The sequence below is a fragment of the Octopus sinensis genome, linkage group LG4, assembly GCF_006345805.1.
Source record: "Octopus sinensis linkage group LG4, ASM634580v1, whole genome shotgun sequence".
Taxonomy (NCBI): Eukaryota; Metazoa; Mollusca; class Cephalopoda; order Octopoda; family Octopodidae; genus Octopus; species Octopus sinensis.
The window spans coordinates 118,977,836-119,002,800 of record NC_043000.1 but is presented as its reverse complement, the minus strand read 5'-3'; the positions used below and the strand labels follow the sequence as shown (position 1 = coordinate 119,002,800).

The window sequence follows — 24,965 nt, the reverse complement described above, 5'->3', positions numbered from 1 at the left end:
GTTACCTTTTCTATCTGGACGCGAGCCAACACAATCTACATCCGCTTTGCAAATTGTGTTAAAGTCTCCTAGCATAACTAATGAATGCGAAGTACCAAGAAAGTTTTCCAGTTCTCGAAAATAATCACTTTGCCCTTTATGGTTGGGTGTGTAAATTGCATCCAGTCTGATAACTTTACAGCTACTGAACGTCAAATCCATGACGACCAGCCTACCTTCTGGGTCTGAAAAAAATAACTTTTTCTCAAAAACCCGGTTTCTTTTTAATAGGACCAACACCCCACCCCCGCCTGTAGGACTGGCCGGAGAGAAAAAACTCTCGTAGCCGTCAAACAGCGGGAGTAGACCTTTTGGCCCCTCTAACCGGGTTTCTGTAGCAACAATAACATCCAAATTACGCGACCTGATATCATTAAGGAAGCGACCTTGCTTCCAGCTTGATCCCAGGCCGCGCACATTTAAACAACCAACAAAAATGCAATCCATGACTTACCTTATATCAGTGGTTCGACTTGTTCGACTTGTTTTTCTTCTTCTTCACTTTTATTTTTTTCCTGGGCTCGTGGGGGAGTCCGACGCAGGCCCTCGTATAAATATGGAGATATATCCAATCTCAGAGGGCCCACGTCGTGAAAGAATTCGGATTTTATCCGTCCGTAATCCTTCCCGCCTATTCTATAAACAATACAGTCTTTTGTTTTTTTAATTTTCTCCACCTTGGCCATGGCTGCCAAAACGTTAATTAGCCTGTTGTTGGCAGCCTTAATGGCCATAAATGTATTCGTCACTTCTTTCCTCTTTTTTTGGCTCTCTTTCTGAGGGGTGGTTTCTGTTTTCCGTTTTTTTTTTTGGTAATTTTTGACCACCCCTCCTCTTTTTCCTTTTCTTCGCCGCTTGTTGTTTCTGTTGCTTCTTTGGTTTCTGTAGTTTCTGGTGTTTTCTCTTCTGTTTTCTCTTTTCTTGTTTTTTCTTTTTCTGGCGGTGCTGCTTCCTGCGGTCTAGGTTGGCACTCCGCTCTCACGTGCCCCTTTTTACCGCAGCCGAAGCACCTCGGCTTTCTGCCCTCCACAAACACTATCACCCTCTCCTCCTCGCTGATCCTTAATGTCTCTGGAATTTCTTCCAATGTCTGTACTTCCGTTTGTATCACTATTGAAATGCATTGGCCTTGCCAATGCTCCTCCTCCTCTACTGTAGCCTGGAGGATATTGATTTTTTTCCTCCAGGCCTAACATGACTGCCGCCACCAGGCATGTGGCATCTGCCTCTGGGGGAATGTTTCTTATTTTGATTTTTGAGGTCCTTCTGCCTCTGTACAGGGGGAGGAGGACTATATTATCGGCTTTTAGTGGTTCAGTTGATAGCTTTTTAGCTATCTCTTCTGACCTGAACCTCACCTCTACCGTTCCAAATCTTCTTCCACGATTTATATAAGTTATTTCCTGCCATATTGTCTTTAGGCAACACTCGATTTTCTTTTCTTCCACTCTTTGAATGGACTTCGTTGTTGAGTTGTACGTTTTATAAATAATCCTTTTTTTTTCCACCTCTTCCATCTTACTGACGTCCGGCGTTACTGATACTTCTGTACCTTCCTTTTTAGACATGCTGTGTATTTTTCCAGGCTGCTTCTTTCTGTTTTAATTGTCTTCAGCTTCTTGCCCGCAACTTCAGAAAACTTCTTAGCTGGGGCTTCTGCTTTCGGTGACACCGCCGGTGAGCTTTCTTCACCTGACACAGGTGAATAGGAGATGGGGGTATCCATCTCGAAAATGGCTTAATAAGCATTTCAATTAGCTTTCACAAGCCTTCAAAAAATTCAGGCTTCGCAAGCCTTTTGTGTAGATTTTTAAATGTGTTCCACACAAAATGTTCCACAATAATTCCCCTGCAGGGGGGAATTAAATACGTAGCCTTCGCGCGAAGGCTAATGACAGTCTTATACAAAAGACACAATATATCAATCAAAGTAACAGTAATTAAATTAACAAACCGGTATTAACAAAGTAGCAGCAAATGTCAAAACAGACTGGCGTATAACAGACTGGAATGATTTTATTACTACCCACAAGGGCGAACATAGAGGGGACAATACAATCGGGGAACTTAAAATAAGAAAGCGAATGACAAGAAAAGGAAAAAATAAAAGTAATAATGGCATATGAAAGAATATTTACAATGAGATGTAAATGTCCACTCGATCCCCGGAATCAAGAGGTTACATTTTCGTCAGTTTTATCACATATATTTCACCAAATTTTTTCTTTTTTTTTTCCTCTCACAATTTTACATATATTCTATGATTTTTTCTACTCCTCTGAAGTCCATCACTGAATCCTCAGGCAGCCGCTCTCTTACTCGAACCTTCGTGTAAAATATTACATTTTCCCCAGCAGCTCTGAGGAACTCAGCGGCACTTTCTTCGGGGATTAGAGCAGTCTCCTGCCACCGGTCGGTCATCCTGTTGACCCATATATGTCCCTCCGTTTTGCTTGTCAAGTCATTCATTACAGGGCAGAAATGGTAGGTTACTAACTTGTAGTAATAGTAATCTTGTTTCCATCCTGCGTTTTCCTTCATCTTCCTTTTCGGGCTTATTTCTTCCCTGTTCTCCTCTCTTTGTTTCTCTCTTTCTCTCTTTTTGCCTTCTTTTCTTTCTCCTTCCTTCTCTTGTCTTTTTGGCTCTTTGTCTGTTTTCTCTTTCTCTCGTGCTTTATGTTCCTTTCCTGTATTTTCTTTTTCCTTTTGTATGCCGTCTTTTCTTTTCGTTTGATTCTGATCTCTCTCTTGTTTTTTTCCTATTGTTTCTTTTTCCTTTTTTTTTCCTGACTCTGTTTTGGTTCTATTTCTTTTTTTCTATTATTTCTTTCTCCTTCATTGACTTATTATTTCCTTTCTCTTGTTGTTTTGTTTCCTTTTCTATGCTTTCTTTCTCATTTATAGTATTCTTCTTTTCTTCAAGTTCCTGCTCGCACACCGCTACAAATTCATATAACGGGCACTCTTTTTTAATGTGCCCCCTTGTCCCACACAAGTAACAGTTTGGTTTTCTCCCCTCTACAATTACGCTGAGGGTTTTTTCCTCTTCAATTTCAATTCTGTAGGGAAACCTTTCAATATCCTCTTTTGTGGCCATAAGCCACAATTCTAACCCATATCCTCTCCAGTTTACCGCGTTGGACTCCTTAATTGATTCCACCTCCACTTCCTCTTCTGCTGCTCCTAGAATAGCTGTTGCCAGCCATTCTATTTTCACTTCTGGGGGTATATTCGGGATTTTAACCCGGACCCCTCTTCTTCCCTTATATGAGGGCCACATTGTGAATTTTTCGGCTCTTAGTACGGTGGTAGCCAGTGAGGCCGCAATTTCCTCCGTTGCACATCTCACCTCCACCGTACCAAATTTCTTGCCTCTACTCACGTAGGTTATTTTCCCCATTATGTCTCCCAGACATTTCTCAATTTCGTCTATCTCCACTCTTGCCAGTTTCTTCGTATTCTTGTCTTGGGTTCTATATGTCACCGTCTTGCTTTCTTTATCCTCTTTTGCTTTCGCGGGGGGATTAGCTTCACGCTATCACCCTCCCTTTTGAAAAGCTTTTCATATTCTTTGAGTTTCTCCTTCTCAAAGAACACCTCCCTTACAATTATCGACGAATCGTTATTTTTTCCGGTTCCCCCGCGTAAGTCGCCATGACTAGAGGGTCAATACACCTTCTTCGGAAGGTTTCCACACGTGGAGGCAAACGCCTCGCGCGATATCAAATCAATTTACACAGAAAAAATTCACCGTCTGGTCACAACTAACAACACACACTCGATTAAGACTGCAATGATTTTATTACTACCCACAAGGGGCGAACATAGAGGGGACAGTACAATCGGGGAAAAAAAAATAATGAAATATGAAATATGTATAAATGTGGTGTAATGCCCCAACCGATCCCCGAAATCAGGTGGTTACATTTCGTCGTTTTTAATTACATTTTATAATGTTTTCAAAAGTAACAAATTCATTTTTCAGCATTTCGCAATACATTTCAATACATTTCAAAATATAATTTCAAAATACATTATCAATTACAAAAAATTGTTTTCACAAATTCACATATAAAGCTTTCGCAATACATCTTTAAGATTTCAAAATACATTTGAAATAAACAAAAGTCTTTCCAAATTCTCTTTTTCTTTTTTGTTTTCTTATAATTTTAAATTAGTTCCATTACCTTTTTTAGGTCATTGTAATTTTCCATCTCACGTGGGTACCTTAGCAGTCGGCACTTCGTGTGTCTTGTTACGTTCATACCAGCGGCCTCGATAAACGCATCGGCGTTGTCTTCATGGACCAGTGCACCTGTTTCCTTCCACTCCGTGCCCATCCTGACCCATGAATAACCCTCCGTTTCACTAATTAATTCCTCCATCTCCCCACAGTGTCTATATTGTACCAATGTTCCGTAAAATTTGTATCTTTTATTTGACCCTATGTTTTCTTTAGTTTTCCTCTTCTGACTTACTTCTTCTTTACCTTCCTCTCTCGGTTTTTCTCTTTCTCTCTTTTTGCTTTCCTTTTCTTTTTCCTTCTCTTGTCTTTTTGGTTCTTTGCCTGTCGTATGTTCTTTTCCTGTTTTTTCTTTTTCTTTTTGTGTAGCAGCCTTTCCTTTCTCTTGATTCTGTTCCTTCTCTTGTTTTTTTTCTGTTTTTTCTCATTCCTTTATTTTACTTACTTTTTCTTTCTCTATTACCTGTGACTTTTGTTCTTTTTCTATTAATTTCTTCCCTTTGCTTTCATTTTCCTTCTGTGTATTGTTATTTCCTTTTACCGTTGTTTCCTTTTCCTTGCTTTCTTTCTCCTTTAGAGTATTGTTCCCTTCTTCGGTTTCTTTTTCTTTCTCTTTTTTGTTTTCCTCTGCTTTTTCACACTCCGCCACGAATTCGTATAGCGGACATTCTTTTTGAATGTGAGCTCTTGTCCCACATAAATGACAGTTGGGTTTCCTCCCCTCAACGATTACGGAGAGGGTTCTACCATCTTCTACTTCTATTTGGAAGGGAATTCGATCTATATCGCTGTTTGTGGTCGTCAGCCACATCTCTACTCCGAATCCCTTCCATTTCACTGTGCTAGTCTCCTTTATCGATCCAATTTCTATATCTTCCTCAGCTGATCCTAGGATGGCTGTTACCAGCCATTCTGGTTTTAAATCTGGGGGTATATTTGGGATTTTAACCCGTACCCCTCTTTTCCCTTGTAGGTAGGCTACATGACGAAGTTTTCGGTTCTGAGTACGGTGGTAGCTAGCGAGGCCGCAACTTCTTTTGTTGCGTACCTCACCTCCACCGTACCATATTTCTTGCCTCTGCACACAAAGGTAGCCTTTTTCATAACGTCGTCCAGACATTTTTCTATGTCTTCTATTGCTATTCTTGATAGCTTTCGTGTGGTCGTGTCCTGTGTCCTATAAATTATAGTTTTGTCCTCTTTTTCCTCCTTTGCTTCAGCAGGGGGGACCAGCTTCACTCTGTCACCCTCCCTTTCAATGAATTTCTCAAATTCCTCTAGCTGTTCTTTTTTAAAGAACACCTCTCTTACTGTCAGCGGCGTATCGCTTTTCATTGCGGCGACCCCCGCGTAAGTCTCCATGACTTGAGGGTCGGCGCACTTTCTACAAAAAGTTTCTAACGCGCAGCGGCAAATGCCTCGCGCGATTCAAATTTTTTTCAATTTCTATATACAAAATTAACAATTACTTAACACACGCGATTAAAACTGCGATTGTCAGCTCTTCTTTTTTCTCTACATTGTATGCTTTATAGACAATAGTCTTTTCTTTAATTTAATTTTTGATTATCCATCTGGACTATTCCATTTCTGCACGCTAATTATATTTTTAATTTCTTCCCATTCATGTGAAACCACTTATTCAAGTTCAAATCATTGATGCAATTTTATACCAATTGCTATTTTTACTTTTGTATGTTACGATTATAATATACTTTAGTTTGATTTAAATTATTTCCTACTACATATAATTAAATTGTTATTATTATTTTTATTGTTAAAGTGAAAGCATCTGACATAAAATAGAGAAATATTTTTGTTTCACTTTTAACACGTAATACTGAAATAGTGGAGAAGATATAATATTGCTATAGGCTCGCTCTAGACAAGAATTTGAACTTTTTTCTTGCCCATGAAACTACATGGACCCTAAGTAAGGCATGTGTAATATTTGAATGAAATTGGTTGTCTAGTTCTCAAGTTTTAGGGAATCGTAGTGGAGAAGATATGATATTGCTGTGGGCTCGCCCGAGGCAAAAAATTAAAAAATTGCCGATGACACTCCCCGGACCCTAAGTAAGGCATGTGTAAAATTTGAATGAAATTGGTTGTGTAGTTCTCAAGTTTTAGGGAAACACACAGACACACATTCTCAATTTTATATATATAAAGATATATAACAATTTAGGAGTGACCCTTAACAGGCCATTCGTCCACCAGAAAGAGCAGCCATAACTCACACCGCCAAGTAGTAGTAATTCAGAAATTAGGTGAAAATTTAAAAACATTTACCCTAATTCATCTTTTAGACGATGCATCGTTCCTGTGTTATTAATGATTAAATTAGCTTAATTAAATTAAATTAAGCCAATCTACCATAGGTCACACTTCATCAGTAAAAAACCTGGAAGAGACAAATATACACGAGGCGTCTGTATCGATGCCTCCGGAATATCTGTCTTAAAATTTTCAAGACCGACGTATTCGCGCCAAACTTATCAGCAGTAAATATAAACTGCCGATTCAATCTCAGAATTATTCAGAAAATTATCAATTAGTCAATTTAGGGTAGCAAAAAATTCAATAGAAATTTATCGCTACCAGCTACCCTAAATTGACTAATTGATAATTTTCTGAATAATTCTGAGATTGAATCGGCAGTTTATATTTACTGCTGATAAGTTTGGCGCGAATACGTCGGTCTTGAAAATTTTAAGACAGATATTCCGGAGGCATCGATACAGACGCCTCGTGTATATTTGTCTCTCCCAGGTTTTTTACTGATGAAGTGTGACCTATGGTAGATTGGCTTAATTTAATTTAATTAAGCTAATTTAATCATTAATAACACAGAAACGATGCATCGTCTAAAAGATGAATTAGGGTAAATGTTTTTAAATTTTCACCTAATTTCTGAATTACTACTACTTGGCGGTGTGAGTTATGGCTGCTCTTTCTGGTGGACGAATGGCCTGTTAAGGGTCACTCCTAAATTGTTATATTTATATATTTAGTCTTTGACTATTTTCTCTTTTCCACTAGGCCGCTGGTAGCGATAAATTTCTATTGAATTTTTTGCTACCCTAAATTGACTAATATATAAAGATATATATATATACTTATATTATCATCATGATCATCATCATCATCATTTAACGTCCGTTGTCCATACTGGCATAGGTTGGACGGTTTGACTGGGCTGGCATGCTAAAAGGCTGTGCCAGGCTTCAGTTTAATTTAGCTTGGTTTACTTCAGTTGAATTCCCTTCCTAATGCCAACCACTCTAAGAGCGTAATGAGTGCCTTTATGTGCCACCGGCTGTTTGCCATTTGCATGACAATGACATCAGCCACAACTGCAATTTTGCTCAGTTTCATGGGTCTCTTCTCAAGCATGACATAAGGCCAAAGGTCTTGGTCATTGCCTCCGTGAGGCCCAACACTCGAAAGGAACTCGGCTACTTTGCCTCCATGAGGCCCAACACTCAAAAGGAACTCGGCCACTTTGCCTCCATGAGGCCCAACACTCGAAATTAACTAAGCTACCTCGCCTCTGTGAGGCTCAACACTCAAAAGGAACTCGGCTACTTTGCCTCCGTGAGGCCCAACACTCGAAAGGAACTCGGCCACTTTGCCTCCATGAGGCCAAATGCTCGAAATGAACTCAGCCACTTTGCCTCCATGAGGCCCAACACTCGAAAGGAACTAAGCTACCTCGCCTCTGTGAGGCCCAACACTTGAAAGGAACTCGGCTACTTTGCCTCCATGAGGCCCAACACTCGAAAGGAACTAAGCCACCTCGCCTCTGTGAGGCCCAACACTCGAAAGGAACTTGGCTACTTTGCCTCCATGAGGCCCAACACTCAAAAGGAACTCGGCCACTTTGCCTCCATGAGGCCCAACACTCGAAATGAACTAATCCACCTCGCCTCTGTGAGGCCCAACACTTGAAAGGAACCACCTTGCCTCCATCAGGCTCAATGCTCAAATGGAACTCAGCCACACACACACACACACACATATATATATATAAGCAGATATAAAATTATAATTTAGGGTATCTAAGAGATACCACCAAGCTTGAAATAGCAGCCAAAACTTGACTCTAAAACCACATTAAAAGTTCAAATATGTTCTATGCTGTGTATATTCCGCTGATGAGGCAAAGCATTTCTTATGCAAAGTCAGAAATCCGGGATCTGGAATTATCTAGTAATTTTTTTGCTAGTTTATTTTGTCTTTTTTTTCTTCTCTCCTGGTGCTGTACAAACTTTTAATGTGGTTTTAGAGTCAAGTTTTGGCTGCTATTTCAAGCGTGGTGGTATCTCTTAGATACACTAAATTATAATTTTAATAATAATTATTACCTTTGAAGGTTTTTATTCCCATACTGTCCACTTGATAAGTTTGATATTTAAATAACGATCTTATCCTTATTTATATAAATTTATAGGCACATATACATATGATATATAATATATTGTTCACACACACATATATATAAAGGTTTCTAAGCTTCTTTCCTTTTTCCTTTGTAAGAAGCTGTTCATCTTCCTTATTTTACTTATATCCCTGTGTTTTTTCTATCTTGCGAGTTTCACAGCAACTTCACTAGTGCCTGTGCCATGGCAAAAGCACCCAGCACATTCTGTAAAGTGGTTGGCATTAGGAAGGACCATCAAAGCCATACCAGAGCTGGCACTGAAGCTTCAAGTGGCCTTGTAGCTCACTGGAATCTGACAAATGATCGAACAATCCAACTCTTGCCAGCATGGGAAGCAAACATTAAATGATGATGGTTATAATGATGGTGATGGTATACTGTCTTCATTCTCCTGTGAATCTGTTATCTTTTTTTCTTTAACTCGTTTGAGTCGTTATACTGTGGCCATGCTGGTGCACCGTCTTGAAGGATTTTTAGTCGAATGAATTGATCCCAGTATTTAATTTTTGCTAAGCCTTGTACTTATTTTATCATTCACTTTTACTAAACCACTAAGTTACAAGGATGTAAACACACCAACAGCAATTGTCAAGTGGTGGTGGGGGACAAACTGAGTCACAAACACAAACACACACATATCTATGACAGGCTTCTTTCAGTTTCCATCTACCAAGGCTTTGGCAACGATCACGCTCGGATGGTGCTTTTGGCACCCTACTAGCACGGGCACAAGTGCCAGTAAGGCGACGCTGGTAACAGTCACACTCGAATGGTGCCTTTTATGTGCCACTGGCACGGAAGCCAGTTAGCTGCTCTGGCAACGATCATGCTCGGATGGTGCTCTTGGCACCCTACTAGCATGGGCACAAGTGCCAGTAAGGCGACGCTGGTAACGGTCACACTCAAATGGTGCCTTTTATGTGCCACTGGCACGGAAGCCAGTTAGCGGCTCTGGCAACGATCACACTCGTATGGTGCTCTTTGCACTCTGCTAGCACGGATGCCAGTCATCGAATTTGATTTCACTTGCCTCAACAAGTCTTTGTAAGCAAACCTCTGCAATTAAAAATATCATCTTACTTGAAAACAGATAATGGTTATCAACAAGAGCATCTGGCCATAAATATCCTGCTTCACGTAAATCCTTGTCCAAACCCTTAAAAGCATTGAAAACATGGTAAAAACAAACAAGTGACATTTGTGAGAGATTGTCTTACCAAATAAGCACAATGAAATGAAGCAATACAGACAAGTGTTGAAGTAAATTATAAAACAATAACTTTAATTTTCCGAAGAAACTTATAGAAAATACATTTTGAAAGTTATAAAAATACATTTTGAAGGTTAAAAAAATACATTGAGAAAATTATAAAAAATATTTCTTGAATTATAACAGCTTTTTGTTGAGGAGCTAAAGAATAACAACAACTATAAGGAAGTAAAAAAAAAACCCTTTTTAAACAGATATTTTGATATTTTTTCCATTAACTCTGTAACCATACTTGTTTCTATTATCTTTCAAATTATTTAGTAAGTTACCATAAACAGATATTTTTTTGTACTAGCAAATACCAGTAATTATTATGGAGGTTTAAGCTCTGCCAATCATTTCTCCTAGTTGCACTTGTATGACATAAAGGATTATGGGGACTCATTGCTGTCATCATTAATTATCACAGGTAATTTACTTATATTAATTCAATCCACACATGCCCTATTCCCGGTAATTTTTCTCTCCAAGAAGGAAAAATTATTATTAGTATCCTGAGTAAAGTTAGTGATCGTGAGCCTTTCCCAAACATATTAGTAGTGTTAGCAAAAGTGAAACGGCTTCATTGAATAATCAAGAGCTGTTAAAGGATTTTCCCCTTGGAAACTTAAGTATTTGTTTACATTTACAGCATTCATCACAGCAAATTATTAGGTTCTCAGATAAATTTGTTTCCCTTTTCTTCCATTTATTTCAATCCTTTCCAATGTTATTTGAATAAACACAAATTGTTTATATTATAATGTTATATGCCTTTTATTTGTTATTTTTGTTTTGTAGCTTTACTCTTTCTCAACAACTTTTCGTTTATCGTTATAGAAGTTTGAATGAATCTTACTTCGTTTCAGACATGTAGCATTGAATTACCAAGTAGGAGAAACAAAAACAAAACAATTTCATCTGACAACCAAATAGTATAAATTTGTGGCAGAAATTCTATTGAGAGAAAGTATGGTACAATGATGTATAAGAAAATAGAGAAAATGTTGTTATAATGACTCAAAGGACACAAAAATGTTGCCTAAGAACCATTGCTGATTTTGTACATATCTGAAACTTGTTGCTGAAAAGTTTTCAATAATTGGAATCGTTTATTCTTCAGTGTCGCTGAAATGAGACCATTTTCAATTCCGAATGGGACCGAAGTGAGAGTGATAGCCTTTACCTGAAACAGAAAAAAAATAATTTTTTTTTCTTTTTTGCACACAGGTAGAATATTATAGATTTTATGAAAAAGAAGATACAAAGTGAGTGACTTGATCTGAGATCGTGTGCTGGAACGAAAATAATTGCAGCGTGGAAGGTGTTTATAAGCCATTTAAGATGCAGCACGAAGTTTTGTCAGTGAACAGGTCGCAGTTTCAAAGTGACGAAAATATTTTGACAAATTAAATTTAAATGTTGAAGTGAATCTAACGGTTTTTGTGCGTTTCTCAAATGGCTTATAAACACCTTCCATGTAGCAAGATACAAAGTTATGTAGAGTTAATGCAATGTAAAGTTAATTTAATATTTGATTACAATTTTTGGCACAAGGCCTGCAATTTCTGGGAAGGGGACTAGTCGATTACATACTATATTTTATTAACCTTAAAAGGATAAAAGGCAAAGTCGACCCGGGTGGCATTTGAACTCAGAATGTAAAAGCGGAAGAAATGCCACAAAGTATTTTTTCCCAGTGCAGTAACAGTTCTGCCAGCTCACTACTGTATGGTAATCCAGTCATCATCATCATCATTGGCAACAAAAGACTCTCTCTCAGAGTGAAAAGTAGACTGTATGATGTTTGTGCATGAATGGCTATATTCCATGGTAGTGAGACATGGGCTCTGAATGCAGAAGATATGCACAGACTGGAGTGAAATGAAGGTCGTATGCTCCATTGGCTGTGCAACATCAGTGTGCATGTATGACAAAGTGCAAATGTATTGAGAGAAAAGTTGTGTGTAAGAGGAGCCAAATGTAGCATGCAAGAGAGAAGACTACATTGGTTTGGACATGTGACGCATATGAATGAGGAAAGCTGCATAAAGAAGTGCCAATCACTGAAAGTGGATGGTACCTGCAGAAGAGGGGAGACCCAAGAAGACATCGGATGAAGTGGTGAGGAGAAATCCCAGGATGTTGGGCCTCACAGAGGAAATGACAATAAACCAAGATATCTGACGATATGAAGTTCTTGAGAAGATCTGCTCATGTCAGTGAAATTGAGTTCTAGAAGTGCCGTGTGTCCCACCCACACTTGACAAGAAAACTTCTCACACACAAGAAACCAAACTACAAGAAACCAAACTACATCTCTGCATCTCTTCTCTTCCCTGCATTTCCACTCCATGCTCTATGCTTACCTTCCACTCCCTAATCCTGTCCCTTTGGCCCTGTCTCACTGTATCATTGCTCTCTGCTAGACCTGACCTATGTGTTCCAACCACACAAGAAAACTTTCCACACACCCTACTCCAACAAACCAATCTACACCTCTTCTCTTCCTCACATTTCCCCCTTCATAATCTATGCCTACCTCTCACTCCCCAATCCTGTTTTCATAGACTGGTTTCTCTGTGTCATTGTTATCCAGTAGCCCCCACCCTTACACTCTATATAAATCCTGGTTTTCACCACTCACTTTCCCCCACCTGCTCTGCACTCTCTAATTACACTTCTTGCAATATCCTGCTACTTATATTTATATAGATGGTGGCAAGTGCCATGGTATACCTCAAGGGTATGCCCTGGCACTTGCCACCATCTATATCTCTCTCTTCCTTTACTCAACCATCCCTTTTATATTCTGATCCCTGTCCCTTGTGAGTATGCCAGGCACTTTGCCACCACCTCTATCCTGCTGTCTCCCACTCTCTCTGTTTCTCTTGCACTTCCCTCAGGTTGGGTACCCATGTATCTCCTTTGTGGCAGCACGCATGTTTCAGATTTCATTCCTGATCTCTTTCTCTCTCACTGGTCACAACAAGACACCTGTTTCTGTCTCTCTGTATCACTATAAGCTTTCTATTTCTTTACTATCCACAAGGAGCTACACACAGAGGGGACAAACAAGGACAGACAAATGGATTAAGTTGATTAAATCGACCCCAGTGCATAACTGGTACTTATTTAATCGACCCCGAAAGGATGAAAGGCAAAGTCGACCTCAGCGGAATTTGAACTCATAACGTAACAGCAAACGAAATACCTATTTCTCTACTACCCACAAGGGACTAAACACAGAGGGGACAAGCAAGGACAGACAAATGGATTAAGTTGATTAAATCGACCCCAGTGCATAACTGGTACTTATTTAATCGACCCCGAAAGGATGAAAGGCAAAGTCGACCTCAGCGGAATTTGAACTCAGAACGTAACAGCAGACGAAATACCACTAAGCATTTCACCAGGCGTGCTAACGTTTCTGCCAGCTTGCCACCTTATCACTATAAGCTTTCATCATCTGACACAACATCACCTCCTTTAATGCCCCCTCGCCTCTCAAAAGATTTGTCTTTCTCTTTTAGTCTTGCAAGGTACTTGGGAGACCCTGTCAATGCAGATACCACTTAAACAGCATCCAGTCCACTCTGTGGTGTGGTTGGTGTTAGAAAGGGCATCCAGCTGTAAAAATCCTGCTAAAATAGTCACAGAAGTTTAGTGTAGGCTTCTACCTGGCCAGCTCCTGTCAAACCATCCCACCCATGCTAGCATAAGGATGATGATGATGAAGATGGCAAGCTGAAAGAACCGTTAGCAAGCTAGACACCCTGCTTAGTTATGTTGATGTTATGTTAATGTAATGTTAATGAATGTTAATGAATGTTAATGTAATGCTAATGAATGTTAATGTAATGTTAATGTTATGTTAATGTAACGTAACATTAACGTTATGTTATTGTAATGTTAATGATGTAGCATAATCTAATTTCTTCTTTTATCTTGTACCACTTAGTTGTTTCAGCCATCAGACTACGACCATGCTGGGGCACCACATTGAAGATTTTTAGTTGAACGAATCAACCTCAGGACTTATTTTCTTTTTAAAACCTGTTCTTTATTCTGTTAGTCTCTTTTACTGAACTGCTAGGTTATGGAGGATGTAAACACACCAATACCAGTTGTCAAGCGGTGGTGGGGGACAAGCACAGACACACACACACACACACACACACAAAGACACAAAGACACACACATAAACACACACAGACACACACACACAGACACACACACAAAGACACAAAGACACACACACACACACACACAAAACACACAAAGACACACACACACACTCACTCACACATAAACACACAAAGACACACACACACTCACACACACAAAAACACATACACGCATACACACAAAGACATACGCACACACAAAGACACAAAGACACACACATAAACACACAAAGACACACACATAAACACACAAAGACACACACACACTCACACACACAAAAACACATACACACAAAGACATACACACACATACAGACACAGACACAAAGACACAAAGACACACACACACACTCACACACACAAAAACACATACACACATACACACAAAGACACACACACACACAAAGACACACACACACACTCACACACACAAAAACACATACACACATAGATACAAAGACACACACACACACACACACATCCTTACACCCCACTTACACTCAAATATAAGGTACATGGCTTAGTGGTTAGTGTATCTGGTTCATGGCTGCAAGGTCATGAGTTCTATTCCTTGAGCAAGGCACTTTATTTTTTTTTATTGCTCCAATCCACCCAGCTGGTAGAAATGAATTGTACCTGTAATTCAAAGAGCCAGCCCGGTCACATTCTGTGTCGTACTGAATCTCCCTAAAAAATACTTTGTTATGGGTACGCAAATCAGTGGAGCTGCCAAAACAGACCTCGCTGGTGCTAGTGCCATGTAAAAATCCCTTGGTCCACTCCACAAGGTGGTTGATGTTAGGAAGGACATCCAACCATAAAAAAAACCATGTCAAAACAGGCAGCAAAGCCTGGTGCAGTCTTCTGATTTGACAACACCTGTCAAACAGTCTAACCCATGCCAGCATGGAAAACAGACGTTAAATGATGATGGTGATGATGATAGTGATGTTGATGGCAATGATGATGCTCACAGTATGTACTCTAACTATTAACTGAGAAAGTACGTACCTGTTCAAAACCTTTCAAATCATGTTTTTTACCTATTTCTTGAATATCGGTCAAAATAATGTTCTTTATTTCCTAGCAAAAAAATAAAAAAATAAAAAAATAAATAATAATAATAATAATAATAATAATAATAATAATAATAATAATAATGATAATAATAATAATAGTAATAATAATTGCTCTGATGCAGTATCAGGCAGTGGCTCTCATGGCCTCTGATCTTACCTGATTGGAAGTGTTATCATGTACATTGTTTTGTCTTGGTATAAAAGATGGACTACAGCAAATATTCTGCTCAATACCACAGATTTGCTTGTCAGTTGTTTCACCTTAACCAGTTGACCATGTCCCTTAGTGGTTGATGATATGTGCATCTCTGATCATGAGCAGAAGTAGTGGGGGAGCATCATAGCCGTGTGTTGAAAGGAATTCTTAGAGGTTTGGATAATTCATCTTTGGAAACATGGGTGGTTCGTTCAACATCCTTAAACAATCCTTATTCAGGGACCTTTTGAGTGGGATGGGCTACTCAACCAAAAGAAAATTCTAACTGGGCCCCACCTGCAAGCTCATGTGCTGTTTATCTTGATATGAGATCACCAAGTCGCACACATATAGTTGTGATGCATGTGCCTGGTGTGCCCTTATCAGACGGGTAGTCACGATGGGTATACTGGGCTTCACATATTTTACCCCAGTGTCACTTTGATGGCATGCACTGCACTCTCACTCAATAATAATGATAATAATAATTCTATGTAATCTCAAGTTTTAAAACAAACATAATTTTCGTATGGTTTTTTTAGACATTCACTAGTATAACACTAAATACAAAACCAAATATATGGCACCCTAGGCATAACACCAACACAAACTTCCAACTTGTTGGCTCTTGAGGTCTCTGGGTGAGATTTGGAGCCAGCTTGTGCAAATGTAAAGCAAAAGTCAAACATAGAATAATAATAATAATAATAATAATATTTTTAAAAGGATTGACATAATCTTCACAAAGGTAAACAGTCAAGATGAAGAGTGTAATTTGATTGTAATAAATATTTTATTCGTTTAATGATATTTCAACAGTAAGTCTGTCTTTGTCAAGTTCAAAATAAGAAGTGATAAAAATTCAAAATTATAGAAATTTAAATGTAAAGTATGAACGAGAGCAACCAGCATCCACACATTGATGGAATGACAATAACAGTAGTTTGACAGAACTTGCTGAACATTTCGTTTCAAGCAGCTGCAATTTTGAAGAAGACTTGAAGGTGCATATTCTCAGAAAATATTCTGAATCTACTTCGCTTTCACTTCTCAGAATGTATGAGGAGAAATATGTTTGCAGGTTATTAGCATCACGCCCTGGAGGAATGAATAAGATGACAGGAGAATATCATCAAATTTATACAAAGCTGTTTGATTAAATATTCTTCTTTCTCTCTTTTTCTTTCCTTTTTCTGTCGTCTTCTTTTTTCTGTTTTTTTTCTTTTCACCTGTTAAAGACTTAAAAACTGATGATGTCATTCCAAAACGCGTGGATGCTACTTGCTCTCGTTCATACTTTACGCTTAAATTTCTGTAATTTTGAATTTTTATCACTTCTTACTTTGAACTTGACAAAGACAGACTTACTATTGAAATATCATTCAACCAATAAAATATCTATTACAATCGAATTGCACTCTTCATCTTGACTCTTTTACTCTTTTACAGAATGACAAGCTTGACCAAAGAAGAATAACGTCATCAATTTTTTAACGAATCAAAATCAGATCCACTCGCAGGAAAAAAACTTATAGATACATCTTTCCCTAAACATACCATTACAAGTGAAAGCAACTGTTTAAAGAAGATCTGAGAAACCATAAACCTAGGTTCCTTTTTTTACTATTTTAATTCTCACACTTGTTCTTTTCAGTATGGCTTGTCGACTACCACTGAAATTAATGAACCTTGTACATTCTATCAAATTAATATACAGTTTTAATTTCAAACTTACACCTGTTTTGAACATGATAATTTATCAACATTGAAACATTTTAATTTATCAACATTGAAACATTTTAGTTAGTCAACATTGAAATATTTTGATCTGTCGACATTGAAACTTATAACGATGTTTTTTCTAATTTTACATTCTTACCATTGATAAACAAAAAATATTGTTGAAATTTAAGTGCATTTTTAAGTGCATTTTCAGCAACACATTTTCCTATATTTTTTTCCTTCATGGAAACACCACTCCCTCTTTTGCCATATATATATATATATATATATATATATATATATCACTGTGGCAATGACTAGTGACTGGGACCTTTGGAAATATGCTGTACTTGAGAAGACTCGGTAAGCTCAAGTGAGACCATAACTTTGTGGCCTAGGCCAAGGGTGTAACCAGCCCACTTATGCATACCTTTCCTTCATTAGACACTAAACTCTGCTTGCGAAGACCTGTTGAGGCAAGTGGGATTGGAATCAGAATCAGAAACAAAATCAAATTTGATGACTGGCATCTGTGCTAGTGGAGCACTAAGAGTACCATATGAGCATGATTGTTACCAGAGCAACAAGCTGGCCTCTGTGCTGATAGCACATAAAAAGTACCATTTGAGCGTGATCGTTACCTGCATTGCCTTATGGGCACTTGTGCTGGTGGCACATGAGAAAAACATTTGAGTGAAGTCGTTGTCAGTGCCGCTGGACTGGTTCCTGTGCAAGTGGCACAAAAAGCACCATTTGAGCATGACCGCTGCCAGTACTGCCTGAGTGGCCCTTGTACCAGTGGCATGCAAAAGCACCCACTACACTCTCGCAGTGGTTGGCGCTAGGAAGGGCATCCAGCTGTAGAAACTCTGCCAGATCAGATAGAAGTCTGGTGCAGCCATCTGGTTCACCAGACCTCAGTCAAATTGTCCAACTCATGCTAAGATGGAAAGTGGACGTTAAATGATGATGACACACACACACACACACACACACAAACAAACATGTATATATATATATATATATATACACACACACACACACACACACACATATATATATACATATATATATATATATATATATATATATAAATGCGTATGTATATATATATGTTTGTGTCTTTGCGTCTATGTTTGTCTCCCTGCCATCGCTTGACAACCAATATTGGTGTGTTTATGAAACTTGGTGAATTCGGCAAAAGAGACCGATAGAATAGGTACTAGGCTTACAGAAAATAAGTCCTGAGGTCAATTTGTTTGACTAAATGCAGTGCTCCATCATGGCTGCAGTCAAATGACTGAAACGTCAAAAAGAGCGAAAAGAAACAATGGCTAACTAAAAGTTTGAAAACAAACATGGTTCTCTCTCTTTACTCTTTACTCTTTTACTTGTTTCAGTCCTTTGACTGCGACCATGCTGGAGCACCGCCTTTAGTCAAGCAAATCGACCCCGGGACTTATTCTTTGTAAGCCCAGTACTTATTCTGCCGGTCTCTTTTGCCGAACCGCTAAGTTACGGGAAATGTAAACACACCAGCATTGGTTGTCAAGCAATGCTAGGGGGACAAACACAGACTCACAAACATGTACACACACACACATATATATATTTATATATATATATATATATATATATATATATATATGACGGGCTTCTTTCAGTTTCCGTCTACCAAATCCACTCACAAGGCTTTGGTCGGCCCGAGGCTATAGTAGAAGACACTTGCCCAAGATGCCACGCAGTGGGACTGACCCCGGAACCATGTGGTCGGTAAGCAAGCTACTTACCACACAGCCACTCCTGGCTATTTAAGATAAAATTGTGAAAATACTATGGACAGGTAAAGGGTTAAGACGAAGATATTAATTTACCTTGTTGTCACAGAGTTCTTCATATGTTCCTTCTATTCCTTTCAGCTTTGCTAGTTCAAGTAAGTTCTCATCATTTGGAACAACTATGGCGACAATGTAGGACTGAAAAAAATGCAATACAAAAATTATGAAGATTTAAAATTGAAGCAAACACTAAATTTATAGTGGAGATGGATTTAAGATTCAGCTTTCATAAGAGAATTGGTAATGTTAGTAAAGTGAATCTACTTCAATGGGAATTGAACCATGATCATAGATTTATCTCATTGTTATATTACTTCTGTTCCATGGCATTCAATAGAAAATGTTCAGAAAGTTTTTTTGCGTATAAAGTTTTTTAATATAGCATTTTGTGAAATCATGTTCTGAAAGATATATTGTTGTTGGTCCTTGGGTAGATCATTTTGCCAATGAAAACACGTGCACTGATTACATTTCAATTCTTTTAATATTATGAATTAACTAGAAAAGTGGTGAACTGGACAAACTGCTTAGCAAAATTTCTTTGCACTTTTTAAGATTTGAGTTCAAACTCCACCGAGATTGACTTTGCCTGTCATCCTTCTGTGACTTATCAAATAAGTATTAGTCAATGTAATCAACTTCTCTCCCCCTCCTCAAAACAACTGACCATGTGTCAAAATTAACAAGAATATTATTAGTCAGCTAGTCAGCTAATTAGACAACTAATTAACCGGTAAACCAACCAATTGCTTGGCTAATTGCTTTATACCATTTGAGTAAAAGGGTACCATTCAAGTGTGATCGTTACCAACGTCGCCTTACTGTGCCGGTGGCATGTGTAAAAAGATTCAAGTGAGGTCATTGCTAGTACCGCCTGACTGGCCCCGTGCTGGTGGCACCTAAAAAGCACCCACCACGAGCCCAAGGACTCATAAAAGACCAAAACAAAAGAAAACTAAAACAGGGTGAATTATATATACATGCTGTAATTCAGTCATGGCCAATGCCAGTGTTGCATGTCCGGCCCATTTAAGAGTACCCCTGATGTGTCAGGCAATATGATATGCTTGAGAAGACCAGTTGAGCCAAGTAAAACCAAAATCATAGCTGTGGCCAGTGCCCCCTGACTTGCTCCTGTTCCAGTGGCATGTAAAATGCATCATATGATAGTGGTTGATGCCACTGTCCCCTGACTGACTCCCATGCCAGAGGCATGTAAAATACACCATCCAAATGTGGTCGCTGCCAGGTCCACCTGACTGGCTCCTGTGCTGGTGGCACATAGAAAGCACTGTCTGTATGTGGCTGATGCCAGTACTCCCTGACATGTTCCTGTGTCAGTGGCATGTAAAAAGCACTATCTGAATGTGACTGATGCCAGGACCGCCTGACTAGCTCCTGTGCTAGTAGCATGTAAAAGGCACCCACTACACTCTCGGAGTGGTTGGCATTAGGAAGGACATCTAGCTGTAGAAACATTACCAGATCAGATTGGGGACTGTTGCAGCCTTCTGGCTCTCCAGCCTTCAATCAAACCATCGAACCCATGCCAGCATGGAAAGCGGATGTTAAAAGATGATGATGATGATGATGGAAGGAATAAAAAGCAAAAATCAATCTCAGTGGAATTTGAACTCAGAATATTAAGACAGACGAAATGCCTCTAAGCATTTTACCTGCCAATTAAATAATTCTGCCTGCTCGTCACCTTAAGGTATACATTACTTTAATATTTGTTTATAGTATGATATTTAGAATAAACAAGGATTGAAGGTTTTGTCTATGAACACTACAAAGATAAGGCATGAAGCATTTGTCTCTAATTTGGATTTCTGAGAATCTATTGACCCAAGCATCTATGACTGTTTCTTTATTACCCACAAGGGGCTAAAGATAGAGGAGACAAACAAGAACAGACAAATGAATTAAATTGAATACATCGACCCCAGTGCATAACTGGGTTGGATGGAACCTACACTCGCCTCCTTATGAGAGCTCAAAATCTCTCGTGGAAGCGTCATACAACCAAAATGCAAATATATGGGAAACTACCACCTGTATCATCTCTTGTGAAAGGTAGAAGAGTCCAGTTTGCTGGACATTGTTGTAGAGTTGAAAATGAGGTAATTTCTACTCTTCTTCTCTGGAAGACATCTGCTTGCAATACCAGAGGGCGCACACTCTCCTACCCTGATGTAATCTCCAGGGATACAGGCATCCAGCAACAGGACCTCTGTAATGCTATGATGGACTGTGAAGTCTGGCATAGCATGGTAAATTCCATTGTCTCGACCATGGTTGAACAATGATGATGATGGTACTTAATTTATCAACCCCGAAAGGATGAAAGGCAAAGTTGACCTCAGCAGAATTTGAACTCAGACCGTAACGGAAGACAAAATACGGCTACACATTTTGCCCAGCGTGCTAATGTTTCTGCCAGCTCGCCACCTTCTTAGTGTCGTACAACTTCAACAGTTTACAATACTTTAATAACAACATTGTTAACATCAAGTTTAATTTTAATGCAAAAACATTCTTTGTAAAAGAACTTACCTGTAAACTGTCACCAGCCACAAAGATTTGGGATATTAATGGACATAATAAGTAAATATTTTCAATCTTTTCAGGTGCAATATATTCACCCTAGAATAACAGAAATTAAAAAAAAAAACATCAATACTTTATTATAATTTATTAAAAAAAATATTTAAATCAAAACAGCCATTTGTGTATCATACTTAATGTATATATATATATATATATACAGATGACAGGCAAGTTACTGTGGTATTTCTTCAGAGATAACATCTCTCATGGATGTGCAGTATTTAAAAAAAGGTTATCTTTGGGTAAATGCCACATGTAACTGTGCAATTCTTTATACATTAATTAAATTTGAACCTACCTGTGAAAGTTTAAATATGTTCTTTTTGCGGTCAATGATTTTCAGTGTTCCATTCTAAAAAGTAAAAAGACAGAGTTAGTAATTCAAATCTATAGCTTTTAACCTTTATCTTTAACTTGTTTATAATGCTATCTGCAGGAAGGATTATCCTGATGAATACATCAAAGCCATGTCAGAACCAACAGAACTGAGCCATGATGTCCTCCTCCCAACTCCACTTCCCAACTGGTGGAAACGCGCGGGAGGGCAGCTGAAAACCTGGGCTACGACGATCAAGGAGGACCTCTCCATGCTCACGGGTCCGCAGGTGGTCAGCCTGCGCTGATGGAACTGTGACTGGCTCGCTATCTCCAGTGAACTGGCGTAGGACCATCGTGCATGGCTGCCATGGTTTGAGATGCCTCGAGGGTGGTAGAAGAAGCTGACTCAACCCGCCCAGGGTGAATGTCACCACAAGTACAAGTAAGTAATTACAACAAGTGTTCACACATTTAAAAACAAGGAATGCTGGTGGGACACTCTAATAAAAACTGTGATTCAGTGCAAACATTAGAGACCTGATATTGTTCTGTGGGGCAGGGAACAAAAGTCATGCACTCTTGCAGAAATCAGCTGCCCAGTGGATGTGGATGTTCAATCAAAGGTCCAGGAAAAGGTGAACATTTATGGTGAATTAATGTGGAACTTACAGCTCTTGTGCCCTGAATATAAATTACCATTTGTACTTATCATCATAGGTGCATTAGGATATTCACCTACAAATTTACGCAAAAGATGTAGGAGTGGCTGTGTGGTAAGTAGCTTGCTTATGAACCACATGGTTCTAGGTTCAGTCTCACTGCGTGACACTTTGGGTAAGTGTCTTCTACTATAGCCTCGGGCTGACCAAAGCCTTGTGAGTGGATTTGGTAGACGGAAACTGAAAGAAGCCCATCGTATATATATATGTGTGTGTGTGTGTGTGTGTGTGTGTGTGTTTTTGTGTGTCTGTGTTTGTCTCCACCAACATCGCTTGACAACTGATGCTGGTGTGTTTACGTCCCTGTAACTTAGTGGTTCAGCAAAAGAGGCGAGATAGAATAAGTACTAGGCTTAAAAAGAATAAGTCCTGGAGTCAAGTTGCTTGACTAAACGCAGTACTCCAGTATGGCCAGTCACATGACTGAAACAAGTAAAAGAGTAAAAGAGTATACATGACGGTCACCTCTGTTGATTTTGAATGTTTGAAGGAAAGGATTAAGAAAGATTAAGAAACAAAAGAAGTTGCATTGACCGCTGATTTATGTACAAATGTAATTTGAATCCATTACAAATCAATGCAACTTCTTTTGTCTGGATTTTGCTATGAAGTCACAATAAAATCACAATGTGTGATCGTTACCAGCGTTGCCTTACTGGCACTTGTGCCCGTGCTAGTAGGGTGCCAAGAGCACCATCCGAGCATGATCGTTGCCAGAGCAGCCAACTGGCTCTGTGCTGGCGGCACGTAAAAAGGCACCATTCGAACGTAATCATTACCAACGTCGCCTTACTGGCACCTGTGCTGGTGGAATGTGTAAAAAGATTCGAGCGAGGTCATTGCCAGTACCGCCTGACTGGCCCAGTGCTGGTGGCACGAAGAAGCCCCCCACTACACTCTCAGAGTGGTTGGCGTTAGGAAGGGCATCCAGCTGTAGAAACTGCCAGATCAAGATTGGAGCCTCGTGCAGCCATCTGGTTTGCCAGCCCTCAGTCAAAATCGTCCAACCCATGCTAGCATATATCATCATCATAATCATCATCGTTTAACGTCTGTTTTCCGTGCTAGCACGGGTTGGATGGTATATATATATATATATATGTTATATATATATGTTATATATATATATATATATATATATATATATATATATATATATATATATATATATACATATATATATATACATATATATATATATATATATATATATATATATACATCATCATCATCATCATCATCATTTAACGTCCGCTTTCCATGCTAGCATGGGTTGGACGGTTCAACTGGGGTCTGGGGAGCCCGAAAGCTGCACCAGTCCAGTCAGATCTGGCAGTGTTTCTACAGCTGGATGTCCTTCCTAACGCCAACCACTCCGAGAGTGTAGTGGGTGATTTTATGTGCCACCGACACAGGTGCCAGACGAGGCTGGCAAACGGCCACGCTCGGATGGTGTTTTTTATGTGCCACCGACACAGGTGCCAGACGAGGCTGGCAGACGGCCACGCTCGGATGGTGTTTTTATGTGCCACCGACACAGGTGCCAGATGAGGCTGGCAAACGGCCACGATCGGATGGTGCTTGTTACGTGCCCACAGCACAGAGGCCAGTCGATGCGGTACTGGCTACGGCCACGTTCGGATGGTTTTATTGTGTGCCACGTGCCACCGGCACTGGTACCACCAAGATACAAATTCCATTGATGTTCATCTATTTTGATTTGTTTTGATTTGATTTTCACTTGCCTCAACAGGTCTTCACAAGTGTCACAAGAAGGAAGGTATGCACAGGTGGACTGACTACGTCCCAGGTAGGGGCCATGGGTTATGGCCTGACTAGTCTTGCCGGGTCTTCGGATGGTGTTTTTATGTGCCACCGACACAGGTGCTAGATGAGGCTGGCGAACGGCCACGATCGGATGGTGTTTGTCATGTGCCCACCGCACTGACTACAGCACTGATGGATTTCTTGTGTGCCACAGGCACTGGTACCACAAGATACAAATTCCATTGATGTTCATCTATTTTGTCTATTTTGATTTGATTTGATTTGATTTGATTTTTGATTTTCACTTGCCTCAACCGGTCTTCACAAGTGTCACAAGAAGGAAGGTATGCACAGGTGGACTGACTAGTCTTGCCGGGTCTTCGGAAGGTGTTTTTATGTGCCACCGACACAGGTGCCAGATGAGGCTGGCGAACGGCCATGATCGGATGGTGTTTGTTACGTGCCCACAGCACGGAGGCCGGTCGATGCGGAACTGGCTACGGCCACGTTCGGATGGTTCTCTTGTGTGCCACCGGCACTGGTACCATAAAGTG

The 24,965-nt window shown here is 39.4% G+C and overlaps 1 protein-coding gene across 1 annotated transcript in view; it reads right to left on the bottom strand.

Moving 5' to 3' along the window:
• Positions 1–10,595: 10,595 nt before the first annotated feature.
• LOC115210908 (long-chain-fatty-acid--CoA ligase 5) overlaps positions 10,596–24,965 on the bottom strand; it is a 113,117-nt gene continuing 98,747 nt past the window's right edge. Inside the window, exons 18-22 of the mRNA XM_029779685.2 lie at positions 21,906–21,959; positions 21,554–21,643; positions 19,034–19,135; positions 15,174–15,245; positions 10,596–11,161 (exon numbers count right to left, since the gene is read on the bottom strand). Coding sequence (XP_029635545.1) covers positions 11,018–11,161; positions 15,174–15,245; positions 19,034–19,135; positions 21,554–21,643; positions 21,906–21,959 — 462 coding nt within the window. The 3' untranslated portion in view covers positions 10,596–11,017. The remainder of the gene's footprint in view (positions 11,162–15,173; positions 15,246–19,033; positions 19,136–21,553; positions 21,644–21,905; positions 21,960–24,965) is intronic.